General features: G+C 38.8%; 1 protein-coding gene across 2 annotated transcripts in view; it reads right to left on the bottom strand.

Annotated features, from left to right (window-relative positions):
* ARHGAP18 (Rho GTPase activating protein 18) overlaps positions 1-10,849 on the bottom strand; it is a 155,993-nt gene that overhangs the window by 31,471 nt on the left and 113,673 nt on the right. For both annotated transcript variants that reach the window (XM_019520299.1, XM_019520300.1), the window contains 3 exons: positions 9,182-9,259; positions 7,070-7,229; positions 2,679-2,761 (listed from right to left, as the gene is read on the bottom strand). In XM_019520299.1, coding sequence (XP_019375844.1) covers positions 2,679-2,761; positions 7,070-7,229; positions 9,182-9,259 — 321 coding nt within the window. The remainder of the gene's footprint in view (positions 1-2,678; positions 2,762-7,069; positions 7,230-9,181; positions 9,260-10,849) is intronic.

Below are 10,849 nucleotides of genomic sequence, written 5' to 3'. Positions count from 1 at the left end.
AAAAAAAAAATCAAACAATGATGGAAAGTGCAGACACATTAATTCACATAGCAGCAATCTGACCTTTTTTATACCACTACTGGTGAAGTCAACCATGACCCTAAGCTTAAGTATATATAAAGTAAATTATTCCATTTTATTTGGGGAGTAAAATTTTCAAGAAAATCTAGGTAACTTTGAAAGCTATATAATACTTCCAAAAGACATGGTAAAAATGTTCATACTTTTTATGTAGCTTGAGAGTTACACAGGTCATTTTGAAAACATTACCACTGACCTTTCCCTAAAGAGGTAGGTACAATCATATCAAGCTGTGAATTCCTTCTCTGTTTAGTTCAGTCATGCCAACTGCTGATGACGAGAGCAGTGATTTGTGCACGATGTGCAGCCTACGTGAAGATGTTACTGTGTGTAGTTCTGTGCTCCACATTTTAAAAGGGATGTGGAGAAGTTAGAGAGGGTCCAGAGCGGGGTGACAAAGATGATAAAGGGCTTGGAAAGCAAGCCATATGTGGAGAAGTTGAAGGAGCTAGGCATGTTCAGCTTGTGGAAAACGTGCTTAAGAGGGAACATGAGAGCAGTCTTCAAAAATTTTAAGGACTGCCATAAAGCAGAGGGAAAGCACCTTTTCTCTCTTGTTGCAAAAAGGAAAACATGGATCAAAGACTTGAAGTTGCAGCAAAGTAAGTTTAAGTTGGATACCTGGAAAAACTTCTTCACTCTGAGAATAGTGAGGCAGTAGAATAGGCCACTTCGGGAAGTTGTGGACTCTCCATCACTGGAGGTATCCAGGCAGAGGTTGAACAGCCACTGGTTGGGGTGATCTAGGCACAGCTATGCCTATGTTCTACTGTGGGTACTTCCCATGTTTCCGGGCTTCACTGGTTGCCCCTGCCCCTCCACCCATTTCTCTGCTACATATGTCAGGGTGTTTTTAAGCCTCTCTCAGAGGCACTGGGTGTTGGCTACTAGGGCTGTGCGAAGCTTCAGTCGACGATTCAATTTGGCAGAGATTTGGCCCAATTCAGCAGCCGAATCTCCAAATACAAAATAGAATCAGAAGACCCATTAATCTCTCCTAATTGATTCAGAGAGATTCGATGATTCGGACATATACACAGCTTTAAATATTTTTTCTACATACCTCAAGGTATCAGGCGGTTTGTGAATGCTGAGATGGTGGGGCAGATGGAGTGTCCCACAGCAGTACAGGGGGTGCCCCATGCACTCTGTGTAGGACCTGGAAGTGGACTAGAGAGATTAAAGGGTTTCCTGATTAGATTCGGATTTGGAGATCTGGCTGCTGAATTGGGCGGAATCTCCGCCGAACTGAATGAGTGACCGAAGCGTCACACTCCACCCAGCTCAGCGACTATTGCCTCCTGGGTCTGGGGGGGCACCTGGGGTCACCCCCGATTGCCGAGCCGGGGGACGCAGGGGACCCCACCAGTGCTCCTGTGGGACACTCCATCCACCCCACCATCTCAATGTTCATGAGCCGCACCTGGTACCTCGGGGTATGTAGAAGAAAACATTAAAAATTGTGTCTATGGACAAATCTCTCATTCTCTGAATCAACATCAAATCTTCAGATTTGGATTCGGCCGAAGTTTGCCCAATTTGCCCACAGCGGGACAACGAGTCCTACAACAAAACACATGCGCAAATTTGTGCCACTACTATACTGCAAGCACACACCTCTGCTCATCTGGATGTGGCCTATGATTCAATTAAAGATACTTCCAGCCAGTTGGAGCTCAGCCCAGGACCCTCCTTACATTTTCAAAGGACAAATAAACCAAAAAGAAATGTTTTTAAGTAATTAGGGCCAAATGGGTTCTTTGTCCATTTGGACTGGGGAAACAGTTCCAGACAACTCTTTACCCATCAAATGTCCTTTAGCCCTCTTTGTCTGGAGCAATTTCAGCAGTGATCAACAGCAAAACATAAAAGCAGCAATATTACCAAAGGACAGATCTAAACTATGAAGTTATTTGGGAGGTTTTGAGCAAAGCTGCTGTAGCTATAAAGGGGAATTATTAAATCCTAGTTTCTGGAGAAAGGAATGGCATATCTACATCTCATCCATGGTAATCCTAAGGCACTGGCAAAAACAAGCTCCACCCAATCCACATGTATTGCTTGCAGAAAAACAGATTGTAACTGTCATGATCTCCGTCTCAGGGGAGTGCTCCTGGGAGTGGGTTTGGACACACCAGGCCCCAATCAAAACCACACAGCATTTTTTTCAGTGTGAGGTATGCGCAAAGTGTAAGTGAATATGTAGGCACAGCTTATTTCTGGGGGGCAGTCTTAGGATCATCACAGAAATATAGGCAAGCCTTAGGTATCACAGATAAAAGAGAGGGACAGCCATTAAATGAGTCCCACCCAGTTGAAAATTTAGCTTGACCATGCTACTTGATATTGCTTTTCCATGTAAACCAACAAAGATAATATTTGGGGTGCGGAGTAGAATTTTCAAAGGTTCCTAACTCATACTGACATACTGCATCTAGATGGATGCTTTCTTTTAAATGGAAAAAAGAGAGACAGGAATCATAATAGTCCATACTATTAAAATGCTGAAAAACGATGGAACTTTTCCCAACGGGCCCATTAGAACTGAGGAACATTTCCTAGTGCATGCTTTAAAGAAAAAGATTAAGCAGTCTAACCTTCAGCATGTCTCGGTTTGCCTCAGGTAGGAGGAGTACCAAAAGATTCAGAGCTTGCAGCTGTTGCTTCCTGGTGGGAAGATCTGCCAATGAAGCACATAAATTTCAGTTCTTTAAAAGTTTTATTTTTTCCCCTAAAAAAGCATAATTAAATGAAGTATTCCTGTAAAACACCAAGCGTGTAAAAGATCAGTTCTCACTGTTTGACAAGGAATTGGCAGATCCTTCTTTTCTGATGCTTAGGTCCCAGATGACTCAGTTGCTGTATGGTTCAGCACCACTTTGGCAGCATCTTTGACTCTTTACGATTCTTTATTTTGACATGCAACAATATGCAAGGGGAGAAAATATCATTCCTTCTTGCTTTGGCTAGCATGAAGATGTCTGAATATATATCACTGACTGAAATTACATTAACTGCTACCTGATCTTCCCAGTATACGTAAGTAGACTGTATATCATGTAGCAGGTGTGTGTTTTAACATTATGGATTTCTACTCAATGTTCATAAGCAACAGCAGCTGCACTGAGGAACCAATGATGATGAGATTAACAGCATGGTAGATAAAAATCAAATTGTTAAAAAAGGTAGAAATTATATTTTTATTTAAATTGATTTTTTTAGGATCGACATACATTGATTTTCTTTTAAAAATATAAACCTACTTACAATTATGAGAAAAGCAAGATTTAAGGAGGTGAGGTAATATCTTTCATTGGATCGACTTATTTATTTTGGAAAAAGGGGATACAAGCTTTCCGGTTTTGTGAGGCCTTCACCAGCTGTAAATCCTGACCCAAAGATGCTCAGGTGTTTCCATTAAAGGTATGGAGGCCCCAGGTTTCATAACTGTTCTTTCTAGCTATGACACACATGCTTGAACTGTGTGTGTGATACTACACACAGAGATGTGGGGCAGAAAATTTTCCAGTGCTTTATTTTTCTGTGGGAAATTTTCCACTTCTAAAAATTAATTGTTTCATAAAATTCATTAGTAACAATAATGGATACCAATACAATATTAGGCAAGCTTGGTAATTTCAAAGTTATAATTAATGTTTTTCAAGTGATTATCCCTAGGAAGTGTGAGAGACAGTACATATATGTTTTACTGATGTGTAAACAGGAGGGTAAATATACTCACATAGTAATCCAAACCAAAAATCAAGTTATGAATTCACCTAACTGGCTGTAGGTCAAATCAAAACCAAAGCATGGCATATAACACACAATTCCTTGGGTATGCTAAAATTAGTGCCAAAAATTTGCAATGCCTTCATTTTTTTTCTTAAATTTAAACAAACAATGTAAGGGAAGTACATATTATTGTCAAATATTTCAGTTGAACTACTTGTGACTATTGGGACATAAAATTAACACGGGGGTACTTTTTTAGTGTTGTTTACTAAATATAAATCAAATTAACATGCCGCATCAGATCACACTCTATTTATGGCATTGGAAAATTTTCCAATTCAAAATTTTCTGAAAAACCCACATCTCTGACTAGACAGCCTGGTCATAGGTGGGAGCCTTAACAAATTACTTCCCCAATACTTGTGATTTCAGGGGCTTTTTTGCCAGTTAAGTTCCCGAGGCACCTACAGGGCTTCTAGGTGCTTAAACCTATCAGAATCCCCAAACTAGGCCTAGCTTGCCCACAGAGCCTGATCCCCAGATCCTATTAAGTATCTAAATGGACTTAGGTGTCTAAGTGTAATTCTATTCTGCCCTGGCCAGCTCCCTGAAAATCCATTAATGCTTTTGTAATTTACTGAGTGCATCTACACGAGATGCAAGAAGCACATTAATTCTACTGCACATTAGCATGTCACATCAAAAAAGTGTGTGACTTCCAAAAGGAAGTACTAAAGCCCAGCAACATGTAGACCAATGAGTATTTAATTGTTCTATGCAAAGTGCAACAGCAGGGACTTGCCACAGAATATCCAATAGGCTGGTGGTCAACATGGGGCTCCTACACCTTGGATAAGTTACTAGAAACCAATCTCCTGTTCTTCCATCCCACACGTATTTTGTGAGAAAGGGCTGGTTTACATCACCTTGAACCCAGGAGGTGGTGGAATATTGAGAATTAAGTCTGTAACATTGTAATCCAGAAAAATGCATTTATGTTCTGAAGAGGAGCAATGCTTAAGATGCAACCCTTCCTCAGCTTTTCCTATTGGCTAATCTCACATCAGCTGGTTGGCTCTGGTGGGTCACATTCTCAGGTGTCAGATTTAGTAGCTGCAACTAGGTAGCCATCCACCTAAAAGTTCGGTGCAATAACGACAAGTGTTGCAACTCCTAAATCCTCCTAGTGCCAATTCGTTCCAAGTTGAGAAACTAATTTAGAAGTTGAAAAAAAGCAGTAAAGCTTGTTGTTTTCCCTTTCAGTTTGGGGATTATAATGTGGTATGAAAGCTATTTGTTGTAAAATCTTCTGGGATTAAATGGGCAACAACAACAATTCAGTTCACTCACAACAAATAAAATTTTGTTTAATAAATCACTTGGTGGTAATGACTAACCATGGATTAATAAACTTGCTTTTTTTCTTGTGTATCCAGCATGTAAATAAAATAATTCTGCAAATCTGGGTTATTTTCCATTTTATTACAAACTCCAATTTGTGTCCAAGGAGATATAGTTTGAGACAAAGAAAATAAAAAATAATCATTTGGTAAATAAGAGATACCATTTCTAGCAGTCTCCAATATAATCATGTAAAAATTAAAAGGTGAATAAGGATATTATAAATGTATATAACTGCATAAATAAAATATATCCTTTTGTTTAACAAAAACTAAGCATATTTATTGTAGCAGCTATCTTTTTCTCACAAATTAACACGTTTTAATGGTTATCAAACCCTTTTTAGGAAAATAAGTAAAAAATGTAAATGGAAAGTAAGACTACTTAAATAAAAGTTTCTTGCTTGCTGATTTAAGTCATGATTAGAAATCAATTATTCAAATCACATTAAATCAATACTTAGGTTAATAGCAATTTTGAGTATGGTTTTTTTGTGTGCTGGAGACATTCAGGAGAATCGTAACATCTGCACTTATTTTATCATCCTCTCCCCTGCAAAACAGACAGGTTCATTTCAAATAGATATAAGTAAATAAACACAAGCCCACATTCTCTGGCTGTTATCTTTGGCTTGTAATACCACCCTTGGCACAAGACAGATTACCATATTGTAGAAGGGTAAAGCGCATTATGTCAGCTCTTACATACCCCTCCCGAGACTGGTACAGTATAGAGGGTGTACACAAAACCTCCTTACTCCCCTTTATCTCTAGCTGTTGGAACACCAAAAGATGATGGCAGCCAGCTTAATGTATCTCTGGGGATCCCCCCACAATGTAAAAGTATAAAGTATCTCAGCATAACATAAGTTTTACTGCCCAACAGCTACAGAATTTGAGTGTGCAATGATGGCTGAAACTCTTCCCCAACTCAGCCCTTTCTTGTGCTCTTTACGAGAGCCTAGAATGTGAATCACTTTCTCAAGACTGCTAGTTTCAGAGACGGTGGGCACAAATGTTTGCATATTTCTGTCCGTCTGTCTTTCAAGGTCTCCTGAATTTGCTCCTCCAAAAGTAACTAGTCTTTCTGGTCATGGATATCAGGACAGGGATCTCTCTGAAACGAGTCAGTTATTCCTGTGATGGTCAAAAGAGTTAACATAAAATGTAGGCACCACTCCTGATGGGTTTCTAAAGCGTCACAAAATCTGAACTCCACACTTTCACTGAGTTGCTCTTTTTTTAAAGTAACTGGTTGCTTTTCAGATGCTGTATCAATCAACAGAACTTGAGAGATTCTCAGAGCAAACTTGCAGCTCTTTAAGAAACTCCTGGTAACCTTTAGCTTTGACTATTTTACCACAATGTTTTCCATCACACAATTTTTTCTGTCTCCAAGGCATCCATCTTGCCATGTTTGATTTACTGATGACCTATCCCCTCCTTGCTGTTTCTTTAAGCAGACTGATAATTTATTGCTATCACGTGTTGCTACCATTGCCTGTATTCATCTTTTTCTTTACTATGAAAGCCATAAAATGACATTCTTTTTGTAACTCACCTCATCACACTAACCAGTATTATAAAATCTAAACAGGAAGTGACACTGTATATTTTCGTTCATATGGGAGCTAATAAATGGATGGCCCCAAAAGGGTATCATTGGTATAGCAGCAAAACAACAGTCAATCTTTTCTGGAAAAAAAAAATCTCGTTGCTATTTCATTTATTCCTCAGACTCACTCTCAGCAGCAAAACAAACTTTATGGCAAAGGAGTATTTGTCTGCGTTTAAAAGGGTGATGTTTCTGGTATCACCAGTTTAGATCTGAGATAAACAACGATGCTGCTTACACTGTACATCCTGGAAAGCTTTGAGATATTCCACAGTAAGCAGTGGCTGAGGGAGCTCTCGTATGAAGAGTTTTAAAAGACTTGCAGCGTCATGTTGCTTTACCATTTCCCAGTTGAAAGTCCCTTCATAAAATTTTGCTTCCAGTTCTTGGCAAAGACTCTGAAAGAGAGCAGAACAGAAACAGCTACTATGCTGGGTTTTGTGCTGTTGGAAGAGGTATGCATTATGCACATAGCAATTTTTTCCACAATTTGAAAAAAAAAAAATCATCTGAAATATCATTTACCACCACCTGCTACTGGCTACTTTTGCTACCAAAAAAAAAAATAAAAATACTGGACTAGTATTAGACATGCACAGTTAAAAACCTAATGCAGAGAGAAAATATACCTAACAAATCATATAGGTCTGAATCCTACTGTGCTGTCTCATAGCAATATGGTGTCATCTACAGGACAAACCCACCTAAGGGCCCTATAAATGTGCAACTCAAAGGCCACTGCTATATATTATACTTAATAAGAGATTAACCAGTGAAGCATGCTTTAAGTTGTGACCAGGCCACACGTTAAAGCAATTAATAGCATCATAATACAAGGAATAGGCCACAAAGTCATTCCACAAAAAATGTGTGATAACTTTGTGGCTGGTTCTTATGCCATTAAACATGTGGCCAGGTGTGCCCCAGTGGCTGGGAACCCCGTCTGATGCACAATCTCACAATCACACTTCCTACCATGCACATGTGGCATTGTAGGATTGCCATGACTGTGGATTGTACATCAGATCCCACTGTGCCTTATTGTTGATGCAGGGGGAGCCCAGGATGATCATCACAGGCTCCTGCACCAGCAAGTAGCAAACTCCACACAGCTGGGAACCCCATCAGTTGACGGGGCTCCCAGCCACAGGGGCACACCTGGCCACATGTTTAATGGCATAAGAACCAGCCACAAAGTTATCACACATTTTTTGTGGAATAACTTTGTGGCCTATTCCTTGTATTATGATGCTATTAATTGCTTTAATATATGGCCTGGTCACTATAACAGAAAAAAATGCCGGTGCATCAATGACAGGGTTCAGTAAGTATGTAATTGAGTTCTACAGAAATTAACCTAGAGCTGACGGTACTTGATCAAGAATGTTTTCCTTTCTGAAGGCTTTCAGTAGCATCTTATAGAATTTTAGGTCAAAAATACAATTACTACAGAGAGCATATTATCTTTGATTACTTTCTGCAGTGGTTTTCCTAGAAAAGTAAATGTGTGCAACATTTTGGAAAACCGGTAAGTTTGGTCAAAGGACAAGTTCTTTCAAGTGTTTGATTCTGGTTAATATTGTTGCTATTTAATGAATGACGCTTTGCACAGAAACACCTGAAAACAAACAAACAAACAACTCAAATGAGCAAACAAAAAGACTCCCAGATACAACAGTAAAAACTAAGGACCAAACAAAGGTGTGAAGATTTTTAGTTACTGGTAAATAAGGCCAGTTACCATCATATTCTGTCCCTTCCATCGTTTCATATGAACTAGCTGCTGGACAAAGTTGTGGGTGACAGAGAATGACAGACATCTTTGGGCAGCTGAATCTGCTTAAATGATCTTTCTGTTCAGAATTTAAGGCCAATTCAAACCATCTTTGTAGCAAACCACCTCTTGATGTAAATTAACCTGTGCTTTTGGTTTTCTGAATTAAGGCTATTTTGGGTTACAGTTTGAGTATAATTGGCAGCCACTCTGAAAAGTATCAGTGTGAACAGCAATGCAAGTAAGATCGTGAATACTGTGAGAAACAGTCGTACTGATGTTTCTAGAGATAATGAAGGAAGTTTTTTACTGTAGGTAGCCTGCTCTTTGCATACCACAAATTGAATCTAGCCTGTCAAATGAGCTAATGAAGTCAGAACGGAGTTTCCAAGTAGCATGCAGACTACATAGGAATACACTGTTCAGAGCATACAACTGATTTGGATATAGGTTAAGAGCATGGGAATTTTGGCTAGCCTAGTTCAAATCCTTTTTTAAGATTTCAGCACCAATCGTACCATCAGACGGAACTAAAACCAGTAAACGAGGGTACTGAGAGTCAGTGTAATCTTTTACCTTTACTCTTGCTGCAACTCCTGGTATTCGAAGAAGTCCTTCTGTATCCAATCTTGCCTCTTCTATCTGGGAAATCAGCTGTCAATCAACATAAATGAAGCTGCATGAAGCCAAGACACTAATTAAAATGTTCTATGTAGATAGCTTTAGGACACTATATTTTTTTGTCTTTTTTAATATCAAGGCTATAAAAATGGGCTACCATCAATACAAACAAATTCAAATATACATTTCCTGCAGGAAACACCTGATACTAGCCTTGTACTTTTCATCCACACTATTAAAAGGTTGTTTGTTTTTTTAATGGAAATTGTAAACATCAACCTTCCTATAAAAAGATAAGGTATAAAAGGAATAAACTGCTTCTCTAAACTTCTCTGGTTTCAAAAATAAATATTCAGTTTCTAATCTCAGTAAAAATGGGCATTACTAAAAACCATTAGCTGTAGATTGCTCTGTATTACGTTCTTATAGGCACTCTTATTTACAACTTCACAAAGGAAAATCTAAGTGCTTGCAATCACTGAAGAGCCTTTAGGTTTGAAAAAAAATTATATTCTCATAAAAGACACAACAGAATTGGTAATCCTATTCATGCTTAGATGAGTTGGTACAATCAACGAAAACATATTCATACTGTGCATGTCATGTACTTAATACAAGATATATATCACTGTGCTCACCAAAATACATAATAATCATACAAAGTACTGTATAAATATTAAATGTTGACTACATCTATTTTATCCAATAGATAATTGAAACACTAGGGCAATACTTCTACTATACACCTTATATGAACTAAGGTGAACTATAAACTATGCAGCATTTTTTTTCATGGTTGCATAAACAAAAAAGGATGATCTACTTTACTGTATTTATGTTAATGGCACTGATCACAGGAGATATGAAAAAAACAGGTGTCCTGAGCACATCACAAATGCCTGATCATTCTAAATGTATTTTTCCAGTTAAAAACAGGATCACAGGAAAGTAGGGCTGAAGGGGACCTCACATGGTCATCTAGTTCAGCCCCCAGCTCAACGCAGGATTGCCCCTGACTAAACCTTCCTAGTCAAGTGTCCGTCCAACCCGTTCTTGAAAATTTCCAAGGATGGAGATTCTACAATTTCTCTAGATAGCCCATTCCAGTGCTTAACACTCCCCCCCCAGTCAAAAAGTTCTCCCTTATAACTAATCAAAGCTTCCTTGGTTGTAGCTCGAGCCCATTTTTCCTGGTCCTGTTCTCTACGGCCACAGAGAGAAGCCCATCTCCACCCTCTCTGTAAATGTCCTTCAGATAGTTGAACATTATCAATCCCCACTTCAGTTTTCTCTTCTCCATACTAAATCTTAGTTTTTTCAGCCTTTCCTCATAAATCTTACTTCCCAAGAACTTAGTTATTTTTGTCACTCGGTGCTGAACTCTTTCCTTCTTGAAGTGTGGGCAAAAAACTGCGCACACAGCTCCTGGTGAGGCCTCACAATTGCTGAATAGAGTAGAAGAGTATTACATAGAGGAGGCGTTGATGTGTTAGAGCTTTTGGCAGGGATAAGTGAAATATAATATTTTCTAGGGCTGTGCAAAAGTTCACCAGCAGTTTCATTTCGACACTGTTTTGACTTGTTTTGAGCATAAAACAGCAAAATCGAAATGAAACAGAGAGC

The sequence above is a fragment of the Gavialis gangeticus genome, unplaced genomic scaffold (genome assembly GCF_001723915.1).
Source record: "Gavialis gangeticus isolate Ggan-Ray unplaced genomic scaffold, GavGan_comp1, whole genome shotgun sequence".
NCBI lineage: Eukaryota > Metazoa > Chordata > Crocodylia > Gavialidae > Gavialis > Gavialis gangeticus.
Note: the sequence above shows the minus strand (reverse complement) of the source record. Positions and strands in the feature narration are given on the sequence as shown.